This window comes from Ricinus communis, chromosome 5 (assembly GCF_019578655.1).
Source record: "Ricinus communis isolate WT05 ecotype wild-type chromosome 5, ASM1957865v1, whole genome shotgun sequence".
Classification (NCBI taxonomy): domain Eukaryota; kingdom Viridiplantae; phylum Streptophyta; class Magnoliopsida; order Malpighiales; family Euphorbiaceae; genus Ricinus; species Ricinus communis.
Window position 1 is genome coordinate 8,816,585 of NC_063260.1, and position 22,255 is coordinate 8,838,839.

The 22,255-nt window shown below is 31.5% G+C and overlaps 2 protein-coding genes across 3 annotated transcripts; both read left to right on the forward strand.

Moving 5' to 3' along the window:
* The first annotated feature begins 2,931 nt into the window (after nt 1-2,931).
* Nucleotides 2,932-6,979, forward strand: LOC8258243. Of its 2 annotated transcripts, none has more exons than XM_048374662.1 (3): nt 2,932-3,418; nt 4,560-6,474; nt 6,610-6,979. In XM_048374662.1, the coding sequence occupies exons 2-3, from the start codon at nt 4,606-4,608 to the stop codon at nt 6,640-6,642; spliced, it is 1,902 nt and encodes a 633-aa protein (XP_048230619.1). In that variant the 5' UTR covers nt 2,932-3,418; nt 4,560-4,605; the 3' UTR covers nt 6,643-6,979. The 2 variants fall into 2 exon arrangements, with proteins under 2 accessions (XP_048230619.1, XP_048230620.1); XM_048374663.1 differs by having other exon boundaries at nt 3,406-3,538.
* A 10,934-nt stretch (nt 6,980-17,913) lies between these two features.
* LOC8258244 (EID1-like F-box protein 2) lies at nt 17,914-21,917 on the forward strand. The gene is made up of 4 exons (XM_015723542.2): nt 17,914-18,056; nt 18,154-18,212; nt 19,792-20,566; nt 21,496-21,917. The coding sequence occupies exon 3, from the start codon at nt 19,801-19,803 to the stop codon at nt 20,545-20,547; it is 747 nt and encodes a 248-aa protein (XP_015579028.1). The 5' UTR covers nt 17,914-18,056; nt 18,154-18,212; nt 19,792-19,800; the 3' UTR covers nt 20,548-20,566; nt 21,496-21,917.
* Nucleotides 21,918-22,255: the final 338 nt, after the last annotated feature.

The following is a 22,255-nucleotide window of genomic DNA, read 5'->3' on the forward strand; positions in this document are numbered from 1 at the left end:
TATTTTATTTTTCTTAGACTGAAATTATTTTATGAAAAATAGCAGGTACAAATAAACCTTTTTATGAGATAAGTATCCAGCTACCAAACTATTAATTTGGTTCTACTACAATTCATAGGTTAGTATGGAATTGAGCTTGAAAATTCGGTTTGCAAATCTCAAATTTTTATTATTTTTTTATTTTTAAAATTTAAATTATTTTTTAAAAAAAAAAAAACAGATCTACTAATTTTCTTTTCCGAAAATGAATTTAAAAAATAGTCTATAAGAAATTAAAATTTAAATTATTTTAAATTAAGAGATTCTAAATATATTTTATAAACGTTCGAAAATAATCTCCAATATATCCATATTAGTTTACGACGCATACTATAATAATGATGATATTATTAATGAAATTTAGGATGTTGATGCGAAGTTCAATTACTCCATTATAACATTGTGTGCTATTTTACTAAGTCACATTGGATACCTATCATCATGAAATCTTATTTCTTATGCTACCAAATAATTCACTTTGGCCTACTTTCCTTTTGTTGTAATTGTATGAAATGATATACAATGATAACCACGTTTTCATTTGTCTTGACAGTGATCGAGAAGGTTACCCAAAAATGAGAAATGAAAACATTTCTAAGCTCATGAAGGGAGTGTCTGGTTCACTAAAATAATAATTATTTATTTTAGAATATAAAAATTTAATTATATTTTATCAATTTAAAATAAGTTATTATTAATAAATTTTAATAAAAATAATAGTGTCTAAATAAATAAAAATATCAAATCAGCTATCAGTTGATAATAAAAAAATTTAAAGCAAAATTGATATAATCAGCAGCAGCTGATTGAGACTTAAATCAGCTATTAGCTGTTATTTCTTAAATTTTTACTAAACGTTTTAATATAGTTATTCAATAAAAAAATCTACCAGTTGCATCAAACCTTTAAATACTAACTTTAAAAAACAGCAGTTGATAGTTTATTTAGTCTACAATTAGTTGTTGATTGTATCAGTTTTATTTTAGAGATTCTTTTTATCGGTTGATAGCTAATTTGATTTTTTTTTATTTGGACACTATTATCCTTATTAAAATTTATTAACAATAACGCACTTTAAATTGATCTCATATAATTAAATTTTTATATTTTAAAATAAATAATACTATTTAAAATTATTCTTAATAGTTAAATAATTATAATATTTAAAATAATTGGTATTTGAAATTTGAAATTTTTGTTATTAAAATTTAAATTTAAATTTCTATTTTTAAAACAACTTTTATAAATATTTTTAATAATAAATATAATTAAGCTAAAGAAAATTAACTATAAATTTTTTAATTTATTATAAATTATTTTTATTACTTTATATAATTAAATATAATATAAAAAATAAAATATTTTTAATATTAATTTATACATTCAATAATTATTTAACATAATAACAGCAATTACTAATAAAATTTTATCAAATAATTTAATTTCTCAGCTATTTACTATTTAAATTTTTTTTAATGCAACTCGTTGTTTTAAAGGGGAAAGACATTAATGCTTGAAAATCTTGGTTGCACTCTGACAAGAGGTCAGCATCACTAAATAAGTGTTTAAAAGACAAGTTGTCCTCATTATGGGAATCAAGAAAACTCCGGTCCAAATTCAATTGTCCATTTCCAAGAAACTTGCATTTTAATTTATGAAGTTTCTAATGAAATTTCCATGGGATAATAAATGTCAACTCAAAGTCGCTGTAATAATATCTGTACCAGAAAATAACAAATGTATATGCATATGTATTCATCTTCCATATTTGGAATTTACACAATTAGTACTGGTAACCATGAATTTAAAATATATATTATTGATGAACAATATCATTAATAAAAGTGAATAATAAATCTTGATTTTTTCCTTATTCTACTTTTCAAAATATACTAGAAAATAAATAAAACTAAATTAAAAAGCATTATTATTGAACTAGTAGTTTTGTAAGATTTTTTTTTTTTTCAAAGATGTATTGGTTCCGGTCTGTTTAATAATTTATTAAAAAAATTACATAAACAAAAAATAGCTCTCAATTTATAAATATTTCGTAATATTTTCTTTTGGCTGATTTCAACTTATATCTTAGAATTATAATACAAATAATAATATTTTTTTACCATTAGAGTTCTATAGTAACATTAATAGTGGCCATATATTTCTACCCAAAAAAAAAAAACCAAAAATGAAAAATGGAAGAAAAGGTCTAGATTTGGATTTGCCCTTAAACAATGAGTAGGCCAATGAATGACCCACCAAGGCATTTGTGTTGATGAGGTCTTTTGGTGAATAATGAACCTTCAAATAAAATACCATTAAAGCAAAGAAAAGAAACTTGAAAACATGACTACAATAATCTCAGTTTGGGTTGATTAACAAATGAGTTTAAACTCTTAATTTAAAAGATTATGGAAGTTATATGATTAGCCAATTTCTTTCTTCTAGAAAAGTCAACAAATATTTAATCAACCGACCAAACTTATTAATATAAATATCATTCTTATCCAAGATCTATTGCTTTTAGTGTTTTTTAATTTTTTAATTTTCTGTTTCACTTTTTATATATTAAATAGTCTTCATTTCTTTATCTTAATATTGAAGGAAGTATCCAGGCATATTTTACATTATTCTATTTAATAATAACAAAATATACTTGAAAATGTAGTTTCCTAGAATCTACTATCAAACATTGTTGATCAAGTTTGCAAAATAAATACTATTGCTCAGTAAATTTTTTTTTATTTTTTTATTTTATTTTGTTACATGCATTAGACCTTTTAGTAATTAATGAAGAATATTTTCAAATTCTTTTATTTTTTTGAAATGAAATAAAAATTCTTATGAGTGTGAAATAGAAAGAAAGTTGACATTCTCTACAATTAATCCATGCAAGTTGGATTTCTTAGTATTTAAAGCATTAACATATGTGAGATTTGCCTAACTACAAGGAATCCCCCCAAGAATAGAAAAATTTAATTTCTTCCTATTAATATAAACAGTATTATATAAATAATTAGAAAAAAATATATATTAACAAAAACAGTATTCTACAAAAAGAAAATCAGATTAAAAAAACAACAAAATACAGAAATGATATTTTTCTCTCTCTAGCATCTATCATGAAAAATATAGTATAAAGAAATCAGGAGCCAACGCGCATTTAGCAGATAATAGCGGCTTCACCAAACTCCGAGAAGAGAAACTGAAAAAAAGAAAAAAGAAAAAAAAATACAACAGTTGCTTGCACGATCTCTCAATCCAAAACACTCTCACAAAATACAACAAGTTCATTATTCCATTGATTTCTGTTACCTTTTTTTCTTTTTGTTCTTAGCTTTCTGGTAAAGCACACTTTTTTTGAGTTTTAGCACAACCAAAGGTAACACGTTTGCAACTTCTCTCTCGTTTAAAAGCTTTCTCTTTTGTGACCTGTTCCACAAATGGGTTCTCTTCAAAATGGGATTTTGTTTATGGGTTTTAAGTGAAGTACCAGTTTTTGGTGCGTTTTCTAGTTCTTATTCGTTTCCTTTGATATTTTGAATTAAGTTTTGGTTGAATATGAGTGTGCTTTTTTATCTGTGTCGTAGATAATTGGTTTGTTCTTCGTTTTCAATTTAAGTGCTTGTATTGTGAGGAATAATACAAGATCTTGATGGCAGATTAAGAGCTTATAGCTGTTTTTTCTTCTTCTTCTTCGTTTTTCTGGGAAATTGAAGTAAAAAGATTGCCTCAATTCTTGTTATGCTAATGAATATTGTGAGAAGTGACTGGTAGTTCATGTTGTTTTGATAGCATTTCCCCTTGTTGTTTACTTAAATGCGCTGCTGAAATAAGTGTATCCATTTCTCCTTTGGTAGATTACGTGCTAGTAGTTGTAGAATGTGAAAGATTGACATGCTAAAACTAGTTTTGTCTGTTAGATTAGAAAACCCTGATACTAGCTTTGGGGTTGCGAATTGTTCAATTGGCTTGCGATTCCATTTGTCTTTCCATACATATTTTCTGTATTCTGTTTCCCCCTTGTGCATTGGTTGGACTGCAGAGAGTTTCTAGAAGTTCTTGATTAATATTTTTGATTGATTCAATCCAAAGAGAATTGATGCTTCGTTTTCCATTTTGTCATTGCATTCGAAGTTTTTCTAAAACAACAAATCAAGTCATCTTAATTATTGCTAAGCTTTAACATTCTGCAAGTCCAGAAGATGGATTAAGTTTGGTGGCTGTGCAGTCTTTTGATAGATTTTCTTTTTCAACTTTGTAAAAGATTCTTGCACTTTTAATTTGTTTCCTTTCTCGCCAGAATGGGGAGGACTTATTTTATATTTAAAAACCATTAGTATTAAATAATGTACTGTGTATACAAGTCCATACTGGTTTCAGGTGGTATATGATTGTTATTTTCTTTTCAGGCTGACAAGCCGAATTGCTTGCAGTTGAAGTTGTTTTTAAGTTCTTTCTCTTGTCAACCTTCTCATCAGTTTTTGAATTTCTGAATTATTGTTGCTTGTACTTGCTTTCAGGATTGGGTATTTTGTTTGTTGCTTCTGTTCATCTTGCACCTACTTAATGGCTGAGCAGAGCATCAGCCTACCAGAGACCCCTAAATCAATCGAGTCAGATACTGGTAATTCAAGAAGGCATTCCATTGGAAAGGCTATTTCTACAAGGGGTGATGAAAAGATTCTTCCTCACTACCTCCGAGCTTCTACTGGTTCCTGTCATGATTTCTGTAAATTTGGGAGAAAACATGCATTTGAAGAGAAGGCAAGACGTCCATTTCCAAGAAGGAATAGGAAACTACCCGATGAACAAAATTCCATTGAGTTTCAGCCAGAGAGAAATAAGACATCTAAGGTTACAGGCAAACCAAGCTCCAATTCAGAAACCCCACCAGGTACTCCTGAGATCATAAAGAGGGAAGTGCCTAGAAAACCTCTTGACAGAAAATCTCCCCCACTAAATGTAGTTATGGCTGAGAAGAAGACTTCATCAAGGGCATTGTTGACAAAGTCCGCTGACAGGCAAAGTCCAGTGTTGAGGGCAATTCTGGCCAAGAAGAAGACAATGACAAGGGATGTGTTAGCAGAATCAGTTGATAGCCAAATTTCAGTATCAAGCGACAATTGGGCGGAGAAGAGGAAGACATCATTGCGAGAGAGGAATAAGACATCAGTAGCCAATCTCAAACCTTCACCTGATTTGAAGGCCCATTTCTCTACAAACTTCACAAAGCCTGGTGTTTCTTCGTCTTCTGAAAAACTAGAGGTCTCTTTGAAACAAGCTTCATCAAAAGTGAAAGAAGAGAATATATCTGCAAAAGGTGCTAATTCTTTGAAAATGAAACCTTCTCCTGGTTCATCAAGAGTTTTAACTGTCCGAGGAAACAGTGACAATAAGATAGCAAAAAAGACATCGACCTCGAAAACAGCTGTACAGAGGGCACAGATGTCTCCAAGAGCTATGCCATCTCTTAAAACTTCTAGCAGTGGGATGGCAAGAGGAGTGGCGTCCCCAAGAGCTTCTTTGTCCATCAAGCCCACTCTCAGAGTACAAAAGTTCCCAAGTGCTTCCTTGTCCCTCAAGCCTTCTCTCAATAGGGTTGCAAGCATAAATGCTAGGAGGCGTAGGGCCTCAGAAGTGGCGTCTCCAATGAAGAATCAGAGCAAGGTTAAAAAGGTCAATAAAGAGCATCCCAAGATCAAGAATGACGATCTGGACCATTCCATCAAGGAACTTAAAGGACCTGGCAATAATGTGGTCCAAGAGAAAACACTGTATGTCATCAAGATGGAAACTGAGAACAAATATTTGGAGTCTGACAGGAAGGAAAATCTTTCTGCCGAATCATCTCCACCTCCATTATCACCAGCCAGGTCTCCATCTCTCCCAGAAGTTGTATTATCATTGTCTAATAATGAAGAAGAAGAGGAATCTGAGTTTACTGCCGGTGAAGCAGAAGATGACTCCTCTGATTATGATGAAACTGAGTACATGGAAGAGGCAGATACTGTGGAAGGCGAACAAAGAGGGTGGCATCGAAAGGCTGGGATGATACCTTCTCAGGATAAGAATGACCAACCTGTGAAATTACGATTCAGGAGGGGAAAGGTCATTGACATCAAGCCTGAGCACAATAGTCCGAGGAGGCTCAAATTCAGGCAAGGAAGAGTGGTGGTGGGGAACCAAAATCTCAAAGTTGATGGCCGAAGAAGCTTCAAGAGGAGAGGAGCTGAAGACCTCACAAATGAGAATCGTGATTCAGAAAAGGTTGTTTTGAGACATCAAGATGTGCATGGAAAGAAAGATGCTCAGGGTCTGTTCAATAATGTCATTGAAGAAACAGCAAGTAAACTTGTTGAGACCAGGAAAAGTAAGGTTAAGGCCTTGGTTGGTGCTTTTGAAACTGTGATCTCCCTACAAGATAGTAAACCAGCTGTAAGCACTGCCTCTTGAGTGTGGAAATATAGCAGAAAAACAAAGTAAATAAAATATCTAAAGTAAAAAGAAATAAGATCCCAAAAAATTGTTCGACGTGATGTTCTTTGGTTAACAGTCAATTGGTCTTTACAGGAGAATGATAGGAAAATAAACCTAAGCTTGTAGAAGAGAAGGGCAAATACACAAGCTTGTGGGATTGCAAAAGGAAAAGCATTTTGCTGTGAGTATTGAACTTGACAAGCTTCTTCACATACATGTTCTATGGGGATGTATGCATGTTCATCCTTTATAGTTTTTATACCTAATAATATGATTGGTTTATATCCTGTTCTTGTGAATAAAACATCATGCAATTTGAACAGAAAAAGAAAGCTTCATGACCAGTTTTATCCTTGTGTGGGCTTTGAGTGACTAATCCAATGTAGTTTGTGACATCATATTGTTTGTTTTTATTTTCTTCATTCAATGTGATGACTAATCTAATCCTGTTTTTTGTTGCTTATCTATTTCTTCATTGGTGTTAGCTTATTTCATTCCTAGTTGTTTATGCAAGGCATTACCATTAGTTTTCCCTTATATCTATTCTCTAACAGCCAAATAAAATGGCTTTTTGCTTATGCTTGTACATGTGAACCATACCTTAAAAATATGATGAAAAGCTATAAATAAAATTAAAATACTTTTTGATATAAATGTCAGGGGAAGGACATGATATTATATGAGATGGGACCTGAGGAACAGAGCGAAGCATTGTTTTGTTGTGTCCCAATTTAGTAGGTATACCCACCAAATCCATTCGCTAGATGGGGTGGCATAGCACATCAGCCTTTTAGGAGGGTGTAAGGGCTGTCTGAATCTCAATCTGGTATTGCCATCTTAACAGAACTAGAGGCCAGAAAAGTGTCTTAAATCACCATAATTACTAGGGACTTAAACGTGTATTTGTTTGGTCGGAATTGATCGAACAAAACCCATCCACCCTCTCTCATGAACACTTTGGTCTAAAAATTTGTTTGTTTCCATGAAAGGGTAAAGTTACTTTGGGATGTGGGTGCAATCAATTGTAAATCAAAGAATCAGGAATCCAAGAGATCAAAGATGCAAGAATTTGTATAAAATTATGAATCAAATCTAACACAACTAGCAATACAAAAATTAAACCAATGCTCAGTTAGAATTACAAGAAAAATACCAGTACAATCCCTCAATAATAACATATGCTCAATTTCCTATTCTGAGAAAGGAAATATACAGCTCCAACTCTCAAATTGGGAAATACTTCAATTTAGTTAAAAACATTTAGCTTTTTGTGTTATTTAATTATCAAATTTGCAGATTCTGAAATATATATATATGTATATATATATATATCTTTTTGATTCGGTAATGAGTCTGCTTCAAAATCTTTTTTTTTTCGTAATGAATAATATTTTGTAATTTAGAGTAATAGTAATTTAGAATTAAAGATATGTATATTTATTAGTTTCATTTTACAATTTAAATTTTTTTTCTAATACACAATAAACGAATATGATAAATTTTTTCTTTTTTTTAGATAATGAAGGGGATTTTTCTATTCTATCTTATTCATCCGTACTGATCATAGATATTGGAAAAAGTTTCCTTTTGTCCAAGTTCACGATCTGAACAAGTCGCACATACACCCTAGTACATATTCCTCGGCGCTGAGGACATCCCTCGAGAGCGGGGGATTTAGTGATATTTCTGATTGGCTGTCTTGTGTTTCTAATAAATTATTTAATAGTTGGCATGTTGAATCATATGCATAATGGGCTGGTTTAAATCGATCCTAACTAGATGATTATGAATTTTTTCTATATTAATATTCTATTATTATTATTAATATTCTAACTAGGATGAATGCGCTAACTATGGATATGATGCCGGAAATAGACCGATTTTATATCACCATTCAATTCGAATTAGCAAAAGCAATGTCTCCTTGCATAATATGGATTCCAAACATTCATGATCTGGATGTGAATGAGTCAAATTACTTATTCCTTGGTCTATTAGTGAACTATCTCTACAGGGATTGTGAAAGATGTTCCACTAGAAATAATATTATTTTTCTTTCAATTAAGTGAAAATGAATGTTCAAAAAAAAAAAAAGAAAAACTCGAGTGATATGGCGAAATCTCATAGCACATTCAAAATAAGAATTAATTGTGAGATTTGATGATTGTATAGATTTTTTTTTTTTTCATTTTGTAATTTTTAAGAAAAAAATTATTTTCATATAAAATTTTTAAGATTTATAAAATATATTTACTTAATAAAAAGCTTTTTTATTTTATATTTAGATAATATTTTAAGAAATTTTTTTATTTTCATTTAAAAACAAGTAACTTTTTATAAAGAAGAACATAAAGAACATGTTAAACTTGTTTTCAAAATATTTTCAAAGTTTAATTATAGTTTTAAAAATATAAAAAAAATATTTTCTATTTGTATTTTAAAAAGTTAGCACAAATAAATACAAAATTATATTTTCTATTTTCATTTGAAAGATTTTCTATAAGTAATCAGGCTCTCTTTTGCCACCCTCTCTCTCTTCCTCTCTTTCGATCCCTCCCTTATATGTGCATTTATAATTAATTAGGTTAATGACTAAATAGAACAAATTTCTTCAACTATAACGATTCTCTAAATCAACTTTAAATTTTAGGGAAAGGACTAAAATTTGACCATATAATTTAATTTTTTGATATAAAAATTATGTGATTCTTTTTTCTGTACTTTAATATTCTGAGAATTAAACCATTGACAATTTGCATTTAAGATTATTAACATTGTTAATTTTAATAATTGTAACTTATTCATTCAGTGCCAATTAATTGTCATTCACCATTATTTCACTCCTTACCAACTTAGATTTCATCCGAGGCTAGGCATGTTAATTTTTATAAAGTGTAGAGAGAAAACTAAAGAAAGAGAAACTAATCTCACAACTCAATTTTTCTTTAATTTAGTAATATCTAATGAGTTTTGAACGATCCGATAAGAATAGAAAATTTTATCCTCTACCATCTATCTGACAAGACTAATTTTATAGCAAACGGATTTTGTTTGAAACTTATTGGTCAAAGCTATTAACAGTGTTCATGAATTTGAATATGAATTACTAACAGTATAATCCTCATGATACTGTAGTATTACTAAAAGAATCACATGATCTATTGTTTCAAAATTTTTATACCAAAATTTAGTAACTTCTGAAAAATTCTTAAGCAAATAAAAATCATGTTAATTAGATGGATGCAACATTGTGTAAAGAGATAAATATATTGGAAAAGAAAAAATTCTTAAGTAAACTCAATTTACCACATCATCCATAGAAAAACAAATTACATATTGATATGCCACATTATATATTAGTTGATATATTTGTATTGATTGGTTTTGAAACATAAATGGTTAATAGTAATAAATAAATCACTTAATATAAATACAACATTTAATAAATTATGCTACATTCAATAGTTAATTCAATCTATCTACATATGACATAATAGATTGAATCTATCTAAACATTTCTCATCATGAGAAATATAATTGTGTAATTAGCACAAGAAAGGGTAAAGGTGCAAGTTAAAAAAAAAAAGAGTTCTGGCAACTAGTGATAAATAAATAACAGGTCTCAAAGATTGCATAAGAGATGATTTTCGGACTGACAAAGAACACAGAGGACTAATGATTTAAGGTTTAACTGAGTTACATGAGGCTAAACTAGCATATTTTATTAAATATAAACTAAATATTTATTTATATACGATGTAGAAGATTTGATTTGTATTTATCTCTTAAAAGTATATATTTCCTATATCTGTCTCCTTCCTTATACTTTCCTATTCTTTAGGTTCCTAATTTGTATTAAAATAGGAGTCTTATAAATATGAGTCTATACAAGTCCTTGTACTGAAGATATTCATTATGAATAAAAAAATTGAATTAAGTTTCTTCATGGTATCAGAGTCTAGTTTCATAAAATTTCCATTGTAAAAATGCCTTTCTCTTCATTTGAAAACACCACTAAATCAACCACTACCCCATCACCATAAATTATCCATGTCAACTAAGAAAATATTCTAGCTTTAAAGTTGGAATGACCCTCATCGAAACCAATTATGGCACATGGTCTCAAATCATGGAGATGCATATCGCTGAGCGTAAAAGATTGGATTATATTATAGGAGATTTTTCTTAACCCGAATTAATTGATCCATCTTACTCCAAGTGGTATGCTGAAAACCAGAAAGTTAAAAGCTTGTTACTCACATCAATGACACCAGAAATCATGAAAATGTATTTTCGTATCCGTACAGCCCGTGAAATATGGAGTGCTTTTTCAAAAGCATTATATGATGGATCAGACGAAACTCAGATTTTTGCTCTTAATCAACGAGCATTCCTAAGTCGGCAGTCTGAAAGATCGGTTCGGACATACTATGGTGAGCTAGTTGAGATATTCCAGGAATTTGATCATCGAAATAAGGTAAGAATTAAAGACCTTGAGGATGTTACTATATATAAAGCAGTTGTGGAGAAGTTGAGAATTCACATCTTCTTAAACGGACTTGAAGCTGAGTTTGAACAAGTGAGAGGAGAAATCCTTTGAATGGATCCGAGTTTAGACCTTGAACAAACATATGCATATGTTCGTCGAGAAGCAAATCAGAAAAAAATCTTGATTGGAGAACAAGCTCCTCAGAATTAGCTGCATTACTCGCCAAAAAAACTAACTCATCATCTCGGGATAATACTACTTGTAGCTTTGATATTGGTAATAAACAGACAAATTCAACAAAGCAATGTACACATTGTGGTATGACAGGTCATACACAAAGCAGATATTATGATTTGATTGGATATCCTGAATGGTGGGATCCATCTAAAGCCCCAAAAAGAAAGCCAAAAACTGGAAAAACTAAATCAGTAATAACAACTATAGCTGAACAACCTTCTGCGCCAGATGTAGTTGCCTTACACATATCTTCAGAATCATCAGGTAACTTTCTTTATAATTCTTCCACTATTAGGTTGTATACATGGATTATTGATTCTAGATTAACTGATTATATGCCTTTAACACACCTACCGAGCTAAAAACAACCGAGCAATTCATTGTATCTACAGCTAATGGTACATAAGCTATTGTTACTAGTAAATGGTCATTCACACTTGATAACCTAAATTTAGAATCTGTTTTGATCGTTCATCTCTAAACTTTGACTTAATATTTTTATCCCAACTAACCACCTCTTTAAATTATGTAATAAATTTTTGGTCTGATTATTGTATTTTTAAGGACATCAAGACAAAGAGGACGATTGGTTGTGGTACTAGAAAAGAAAAGCTCTATTATCTTGACTTTACACCATCTAGTTTAAGTATTTTGACGAAATCAAGTTCGGAAAATAGTAGCTCAGTATCGACAAGTATAGAAGATACAATTTGGTTATGGCATAAATGCTTTGGTCATGCATCATTTGGATATTTAAAGTATTTATTTTCTAAGTTGTTTTTAAAAATATCTACTTTATACTTCAAATGCAATACTTGTGAACTAGCAAAAAGTTATCGTGTCTTTTTTCCAACTAGTTTAAATAAAATTCCAGCATCATTTATAATTATACACTCTGGTGGTTTGGGACCTGTAAAGGTACTGACCTTGAATGGAGCTCGATGGTTTATTTCTTTTATTGATGATTATAGTCGTATGGCATGGATATGCTTAATGAAAAGTAAGCAGGAGGTTTGCTTATTATTTAAGAAGTTCTATTTGATGGTGCAAACTCAATATAAAACTTCAGTTTAAGTACTACGTATAATGGAAGTGAATTAATAAATCGTGATTCCTTCAGAAATATGGTGTAATCCATCAAATGACATATGCCCTTATTCTCCTAAAAAAAATAGAGTTGTAGAAAGAAAAACCGACATGTCTTGGAATATTTGAAGCCAATATGCCGCTCCAATATTGGGAAGAAACTTTATTCTCAGCATCTTACCTCATAAATCGAATACCATTTCATATCCTAGACTTTTATACCCCATTTGATACATTAAATAAAAGGCTTACCTCACCATCATTACCAAACTTACCTCCTAATGTTCTTGGTTGCATAGTCTTTGTTCACCTTCCTCACCATACACGTTACAAGCTCCAATCTCGTGCTATTCGTTGTATCTTTGTTAGATATAGCATTCACCAGAAATGATATATGTGTTATCACCCTCAAATTCAACAAATGTATGTCAGTATGGATGTCTAATTTCATGAGCATTAGATGTATTTCACTACTACAAATTAGGGGGAGAGAAACATTGACTTACAGCTCGACCGTCAAAGGTAATCCGACCTTCAAAATTGGGCCGACTTTCAAATACAACCTGATCTTCCAACAGAGACCCCCCCGACCTTCCAACAAAGACTCCCGACCTTCTTCCAATTGAAACTCTCAATCTGCCATAACAATTTGAGTATTATTCTCCCGACCTTGGATCAACCCAGCATTTATAAAAAAAATTAGATTAATTAATAAGAAATTTGTAATTTTATTTGACAAAATTTTGAATTAGTAACTTGAATTACTAACAAAGTAAATACTTTTGTGTATATCAAATTAAAATGAACTAACATTATTATTTATTAATACAATTTTTATTTTTATTACTGATCAATAAAAACAAAAACATATCAATTAAGCATTGCAGTCAATGTTACCTTTACTTGATGACTTATTCCGAGTTGAATCTCAAATGACTCGCGAATCCTTTGTTAGAATACTCTTGAACAGAACTACCCGAAGAAAGCCTAAATCAAGTTATGAACCTATGATGAACTCTGGATGAAATATCCAATAAATAATTATGTTTGTACTATGGGCTGTCAAAGACATGTGAATCATTTATAAATCAATTATCTCCTGTATATGTACCTAACAGTGTACAGGAAATCATAAAAGACCCAAGGTGGAAAGAAGCAATGAATAAAGAAATAAAGTCCCTTCGGAAGAATAAAACCTGGGAGATTGTTGATTTACCAAATGGAAGAAAACCTGTTAGGTGTAGGTGGATTTATACCGTTAAATACAATGCAAATGGAAGTATGTAGAGATACAAAGCTCGGCTTATTGTAAAAGGATATAGTCAAACATATGGGATAGATTATATGAAAAATTTTGCTCCTATGGCCAATATCAATGCTATCAGAATTCTTCTGTCCTTGGCTGTAAATTTAAATTGGTCTCTATATCAATTAAATATAAAGAATGCTTTTCTTCATAGGATCTTCAAAAGAAATTGTACATGGAACTACCTTCAAGGTGTAGACTTCAGGTTGAAGGAAGTAAGTAAGTTTGTAAGCTGAAGAAGTCTCTGTATGGATTGAAATAATCTCCGAGAGCTTAGTTTGGAAGGTTTACAAACTCAATAAAGGTATTTGACTATAAACAGAGTAGCTTCGATCATACTCTTTTTATAAAACATAAGCAAGAACAACTATTGTTATCATATATATGGATGATATGACTGTAACAGGAAATAATGATGACGATAAAGTAGTCTTACAAAACTATCTCTCTAAAGAGTTTGAAATGAAAGACCTTGTTGATCTCAAGTATTTCTTAGAGATTGAGGTAATACGATCTAAGCAAGGTATACTTTTATCTCAACAAAAGTATACTTTGGACTTGCTTAAAGAGATCAGTATACTAGCTTATAAACTAGTTGATACTCCTGCTAGTGAACATGCGAAGCTCGGCATATTTCCCGAGCAAGTACCTACGAATAAAGAAAGATATCAGAGACTTGTAGGTCGGTTAATATATCTTGCTCATACTTGTCTGAATTTGGCATATTCTCTAAGTGTAGTAAGTCAATTCATGCACTCTCCAAGCGAAGATCATATGAATGATGTTCTTCATATCTTGCAATACTTGGAATCCTTTCCAAGACAAGGCATTATGTTTACCAAAGCAACAACTTTGTCTGTTAAGAGCTATACTGATGCGGATTGGGCTGGTCCTATTGGTGATAGATGATCTACAACAAGTTATTTAACCGTTATTGGAGGAACCTTGTTACATGGAGAAGTAAGAAGCAAAGTGTTGTAACTCGGTCTAGTGCAGAAGCTAAGTATAGAGGAATGGCTTAAGGTGTTAGTGAGTTACTTTAGATTAAGAATTTACTACATAAGCTCTAAGTTCGACATATTAATCCTATGAGACTATATTATGATAATAAAATTGTATGCAATATAGCTCATAATCTAGTTCAGCATAATCGAAAACATGTGAAAATAGACAAACACTTTATTAAGGAACAGTTAGAAGCCAAGATAATTGAAGTCCCTCATGTCCGATCTGAAGATTAGCTCGCCGATATCCTTATCAAAACAGTATTAAGAAAATTCTTTTACCGAGTATTACATAAGTTGGGCATGCAAGATCTCTATTCACTAACTTGAGGGGGAGTATAGAAGATTTGATCTGTATTTATCTCCTAAACAATATATATCACCTATATCTATCTCCTTCCTTATGCGTTCCTATTCTTTAAATTCCTAATTTATATTAAAATATGAGTCTTGTAAATAAGAGTCTATATAAGTTTTTATACCTAAGATATTCATTATAAATATAAGAAAATTGAATAAAGTTTTTCAAGCGATATATAAAAATATACAAATCAAATGTGCCTAGCATAAAATATTTCGAAAATATACCTTTGATATTACCCTATATTCAAACTCAAAAGATATAAATTTCAAAAATTAAAGGCCATTGAAATCCAACATAAACTTTGGATTGAATATCTCAATCAATTAATTTATCAAAATTTAAAAATTGAAGAAAGTAGAAATAAGATACTGAAAAAATAATTAATTCATATTAATTAATTTATTATGAATAAGATTTACAAATTATACATTAAAAAAATCTAAAATAAATGAGTTTTATAATTTTTAGTAAATAAATAATCCATCAGTCTAAATTTGTCTACTATAATATTTAAGATATGTTATTTCTAAATAAGATGGACTATGAACTTAATCAATAAAGTGGATGATGACATTTAAAGGGCTCTCTTGGATCTTGAGATAAAATCTTTGCTTCTGCAAACAGTTAATTTCTTTTCATTGAGGTAGCGTAGTATTTGATTTTTGTCATGAAGGTCTATGAATTCTGTTTCCGCCTTTTCTATCTGACCAATCAGAGAGTTTCGTTTGAGTTTAATAACAGGCTCAAAAGTAACGAGAATATGCTGCGATGGTTGATCTAAGCTAAGAAAATAATTATTACAATTCAAAGAATTGTGTGAAATCTTTAATTTTTTTTTTGAAAACGATGTAGTATTTGATTTTTTTTTTCATTGAGGTTGCGGTAGCATTTTATCATTAAAATTTATGAATTTGGTTACTAGATTTTTTCTATCCGACCCGATTGGTATATAGTCCAAATTTAATAACATATTCAAAAAGTAGTATAAATATATGAAAAGTAGATATATGTGATTGATATAACTAAATAACAATTGTCATAATTCAAAGAATTGTATAGAATCTTTGTTTTTTTGATTGAGATGATGTAGTATTTGATTTTTTCATTGAATGTCATAATATTATTTATTGAGGTTTATGAATCAGGTTTCCAGTATTTAATTTTTTTATTGAGGTGGCATAGCATTTTTCATTGAGATCTATGAATCTGATTTTCGGTTTTTTTAATCCAACCGATCGATCTGATCTGAGTTTAATATGTTCAAAACCAATATAAATATTATGCAAGTTGGTATATATGATTGATGTAATTAATAAACAATTGTCATAATTCGAAAATTATTGAATCTTTAATTTTTTTTCTTGAGATGACTTAGTATTTGACTTTTGGATAATATTCTTTTATTGGGCTTTATGAATCCAGCTTCTAGCTTTTTCGATCCAATCAATAAGTTTGAGTCGAATTCAATAACATGCTCACAACTAGTGTAAATATGTTGCAAGTTATGATGATGTAACTAAGAAAACAATTATCATAATTCAATGAATTGTGTAGAATTTTTAATTTTTTTTATTAGATGATCTAGTGTTTCATTTTTTCATTGAAGTGGCATAGCATCTTTTCATTAAGGTCTATGAATCTGGTTTTCCGCTTTGTCAATTCAACTAGTTGGCTTGTGATGAGTATAATAACATGCTTAAAATTAATAAAAATATGTTACCAGTCGGTATATGTGATTGACGTAATTAACAAAATAATTATCATAATTCAAAAAACTGCATAGAATCTTTAATATTCTTTTCTTATTTAGATGACATAGTATTTGATTTTTTCATTGAAATCTATAAATTTGGTTTTTCACTTTTTCAATGGTTCAGTCTGACTTTAATAACATGCACAAGAGTGCAAATGTGTTGCAAGTTGATATTTGTGATGGATGTAAGTGAGAAAACAATTGTCATAATTGTGTAGAATCTTAAACTTTAAAGTATGATTTTGATGTGGGAATATTTTATATACAAATTGAACCTCAATTATCTTTAAAAGATTAGTATTTTTTTTAATGCAATTAAATGTCAATCCGATTATTCTTATACTTCTCTCTTTGTCATAGAAATGAAGAAAAATTAAGGAATTCGAGATCAAATGAAATTGGAATTTAACGATATACACCAAAAATAATAATTTAGTCCTCTTGGAGGTTTTTGGGAAGGCTTCAAGGTTTTGATAAGGTGATTTGAGGAAGGATGGAATTATTATTTTATTTTCACCGTAAGCTTGCAATGACTTAGGGTATTTTGTTTTCTCTCGCTTTTGTTACTTTCTTAACGATGAACAACTAGATTTAATTTCAGAGCTAAGATTTAGTTTTATAAATATTGGAATTGATTTAATTTTAAATTAATTGAAAATGTACTTTATCTATGTTCAAGCTTCCTTATTACAATTGCTTATCTTGATTGTTTCGCCAACAATCAAGATTCATTTTTGCTTGTGTTATTTTATAGATATAGATATCTTTTTATTCCTAAATACCACTCTTATTGCTTACTAGTACTTTTATACAGCTTTTGAGATTGAAGGAATTATGAGTATCTTTTAAATAAATATATGAGAGTTTTTTTTTTAAGAAATTGTGTGAGTTTCATTTAGATTAAAGGTAACAATTAAATGCAGGCTATTCTTAGAGGACTGTATACTATTTTTCCATTTCCCATTCAGACACAAAAATTTAAACTACTAACAGTAAAATAGCCGGCTAATCTTGCATCACATGCCTGTTACTTTCTCTGGAGTAACCTCCACTGAACACTCCACACATCAGACAAAACTAGTCCCACTGCCATTTTTTAACGTGGCATAACTTGTCTATTAAAGTAATATTTTTATAAATTTTTTCTATTATATGGAACCCAAAGCCTTTCCTTCCCTTGCTTTCTCCTTTAACTTCTCGTTTCTGCATTTTGTGCTCTGTGTCTATTCCAAGTTCTGAAAATTCTTTTGGACGAAAAACACCCTTTTCGGCAAGCAGAAGTGTCAAATCTTTTTTTGCATGCAAGTATTGAACTCTGAACGGTTTTTCTTATTTTTCATGCAATTCTAATATGTTTTTTCTTTTTCTTTTTCTTTTTTTCTTTTTCATTCTGTGCAGTGGTGATATTTGGTTTAGGGTTTTTGAGATCATGAGGAAAGGATACTTGTTGGCTTGAGGTGAGAAATTGGGTCTTGATACGGTGGAATTTACAATTTAGTCTAGTGTTATTTTATTTGTTCTTTGTTTGGTTCTTTTTAGTTGATTTTGATTTGGGGTTCAGGGTTTTTTAGTTCTATTTTTTTTTTCGGTCGTGATTTTTCATAATTTAGCAAATGTGTGAAGTGGGTTTTGCTTGGGTTTAGCGATACACTCAAATTTGAAATGGATTTTGTCAGAACTTATTGAAATTTGATTTCAGGTGCGGGGTATTGTGGATCTGAAGTTTAGGTAGTAGCGGATATGCTAGGAAATATCAATAAACTATGTTCATTTTTATTGGGGTTTGATTGGGGATGCTGATTTTAATAGAAAATCTAAAAGCTATTAATGGATATTTAGTGCTGTGGATTTGCTTGTGCATAGTTTTTTACTTGGGGTAGATTATTTTAATTCTCTCTTTTGGAAGCAAAGATAAAGAAAGGGTTTGAGTTTTATCTTTGCCTATTAAAAGTTCATGCATGTCAAAGTACTAGGTTTCTCTTCTTCTAATTGAATGCAAGCTCCCCAGAATTGGGAGTTCTGAAAATGTGAGAAATCTAGCAAGTCAGAAGTTCTAGGGAGATGAAATGAGCTGATATTTTGTGGAAATTAAAGTGAGTTATGTCAACAGATTGGTCTCTAGCTCTCAAACATGCATTGCTTGTTGGGGGGGGGGGGGGGGGGGGCGGGGGGGTTGGGGGAGGGAGGGGGGAGAGGTGTGGTGGTACATCTTGTCTGTGTTCATCTTATGAAGCCTATTCAGATGAACTTAGAGATTTAATATTATTTAATAAAGTGAAAGTCTCAACTTACTTGAAAACTGCAGTCTCTATGTAGGAGTAATTAGACATTTGCAATATCCTTCAATGTGCTATGTCTATGTTGCTGTTTGTGTATGTATCTTGGTTGTCAATTGTCATTAAAAAGAAGCAATGTCCCCAAGTAAAATCCTTTGAAGTTGCAATTATTTAAACTGATGCAAGTTCTATAAATTCTGTCTTAATTATCTAATGAACATATGTGATGAATGGCTTGACTTGGATGTGGCAATTGAAAGTGTCATTCATTGTAATGCCAGCAGTAAGATATGAAAGTATCTAATGTCTTTCACGCTTGGGTCTTTCTGAGGCACATGTCCATGATAAATATCTCACATGGATACGGAATTAGGTTTTACAGTTTGGTTGTTTTTTTTCCGTGGTAGGTCAGAATAGTCAAACATTTCTTAGTTGTACCCTGACTTCTAATCTTGTATCATATGACTAGCTTTTTTTCTGTTCTCATGGTCTCCTAATGGCAAGTCCTGTATTTGGGGTGTAATAAGAAGAGTCCAGTTCTTTGTTTTAGTTTATAATCATAAATTGTTCTGATGCAATAACCATTTTTGACATTAATGTTGTTCTTTGTGAACTCTATGTTACACTTACCTTTTAACCTTATGCAACTGTAGATGGCATGACAGTTTGTGATGAGCGTTGCCATTTGTTTTACTAGTAGGCTAGGAGTTGAACGATCTGACTGCTAGCTTGTATGTTCTTGTTTCTTTTTTTGCCCTAGGTGGAGATAATGATCTTAACAAAGCAATATCGTTGCATACACTCGTCAAGCTGTCAATGCACAAAAGGTCATCTAAGTGAAGATGTGATCTTTTTAGTGTTTCAACAGCTGAATTGGAATCCTAAAATGATTGCTACTCTGTCATGTGTATGTAAGTGGTTTGATGATCTGGCCAAGCGAGTGCTGTGGAAGGAGTTTTGCCGGGCAAGGGCTCCAAAGATGATGCTGGATCTCCAATCTAGCGGAAGTCATAGTGTTGATGGGAATTGGAGAGCACTAGGAAAGTTGCTTATTTACTGCTCAGGATGCACAAAGGGAGGCCTGTTTAATAGCATTCATATACCTGGTCATTTTGTTTACAGAACTAGGTTTTCTAGGACCTCAGGGAAGAGCTTTCTTTTGCCACAATGCCGGACAGATGTTTTATATGTCTCTGACCCATGTGAACATCTTGACCAAGGGGAAGAAGGAGACGTGGGATTTTTCCGTGGAGTTTTCAAATCATTCTCTATGTCAAAGGTCCGGAAAATGCTAATTAAAAGGAGAGCTCAACTTCATCCTACAGAGGTGTGCCCTTATTGTAAGGCAAAGTTGTGGAGCATGCTGCAAGCCAAAATGATACCGCAGAGTGCCAGCTGCAGGCTGGGGTCCTATGAGGATTGTGTTGAATATTATGTTTGTCTCAATGGTCATGTGCTCGGAATCTGCACCCTCTTACCCCTGTCTGATTCAGAAGAGGCATCTGAGTTGGAGTGATAATCAGCATGGCAACCAGGTATCCTCCATGAGTCAACTATTTTTGAAATTGGAATGAGCTAAAGCTTTCCAGAATGTCTGAAAGTTGCAAAACATTTTACTAAAACAAACTCTTGTTCTGGAAGCGGCTAGAAAGGTGTGTTCCAGCCATCTGCCTTGAATATCTTAAATGAATTCGAGCCTATTGGTTTTCATCTTAAGAGTCTGAGCACATAATTCAGGTTGTCGTTTTGTAGATTTTATAATGACTCCCCAGTTTGATTTATAAGATATTAGGAAAAGGATAAATCAATTGTTGCCCACTAGATGAAAGAATATGCGACTTCATAATTAATTGTGGCAAAATGATATGTTTTGGATTTGCATTCTAAAGATTGGAGTTCTCATCTTAGGCTGGGATCTGCTGTATTGTATTGTACATTTTCTTGATACACATTTAGTCTTCAGAAATCGAGTCGCTGATGGATTCGTTATCTGATCTGAAATTAGACATCTACAGATCTATTACTGTTAAATAACTACAAATAATCAGTGCGGCATTAGCCCACAGCTCTGCTTATACAGCATGCCTTATAAGTTTTGCAAAATCCATTATTAAGCCCCTGTACTTTCTTGTTTTATTCTATTGAGCCTTTGAATTTTTATTTTGTTTCATTGTTTTGAGGTACACTATATGTGCTAAAGTGATCCTGTCTGACTGGACTTGTGTAATCTTTCGTTTGCAGTCAGTATTAGCTAATGCAGTGGTTATTTGTTGGCCCATGTGGCATATGTATTTAATAATTCCCCATTGTAAATACGTGGTATGGTATTTTTTCAGGCACTCGATAGACCTCATACCCTCTGTGCTGTGCCTAACCTCCATGTTACTGATTACTGGTTAAGCATTAATGTGCTTTCTTTCCTGGAAAATATGTAACTGACTAGATTTATTATTTTCATTCTCAGTTTGTGCCTACATGGGCGTGGATTTCGTTTCTTAGATGAATCAACCAAAATGGACGGGACATGTGATAGGCTTGTCTGGAGCTTTACTATGCTGAAGCTGAAATCGAGCATCACTATCGCATCTGCAACTTCAATTATGCTGTGCTGCTCTCCAATCTTACCTGGCTATATGTGTGATAGTGAATGATAATGATTGAAGGCTATTGCTGACCATCTTGTTTTAATAATCTATTACTGTGAGCATGTAATACCATGTACATGTTATGTATGCACCCATATATATATATATATATATAATTGGAATTGCAGATTCATATCTGCAATAATTCACACATCTGTTCTGTATGAATATTAAGTTACTTTACTCCTTGTTCTTGTGTTCCAATTTTTAATACAATGGTAGAAGGTTAAATCTTTTTGTACGTGCTCTTGGCAGATGGATTGTTGACTTTGAGGGAGGTAGAGAAGAACGGAGATGCAAACCATCGTAATGCATCTTCACAAAAAAGTTGCCTCCCTTTTGTTTTTAATTATTCCTGAAATGATACAAATACCTGATAAATTTGTGAGTCTAGTCTTGACCTGTAGTTCCTCTTCTTATACACCTTGTATTGAAATCTGAAACGGGACATCGGGTTGTGCATCCAGGCATTGGTCTTTGATATCCGTTGTCAACAAGGTAGGGTTTCTTTGTTCATGTCTGATTAGTTTCCATATGAGAAAGGCGCAGGTGAATGTGTGCGAATGTGATGCTTTAGTT

Bases quoted from the DNA above. Each gene is read 5' to 3' on its own strand.
- LOC8258243 (XM_048374662.1), top strand. From the start codon at position 4,606: ATGGCTGAGCAGAGCATCAGCCTACCAGAGACCCCTAAATCAATCGAG. The intron at 6,475-6,609 runs GTAAGCACTGCC...TGGTCTTTACAG, and splicing joins TACAAGATAGTAAACCAGCT to GAGAATGATAGGAAAATAAA.
- LOC8258244 (XM_015723542.2), top strand. From the start codon at position 19,801: ATGATCTTAACAAAGCAATATCGTTGCATACACTCGTCAAGCTGTCAA.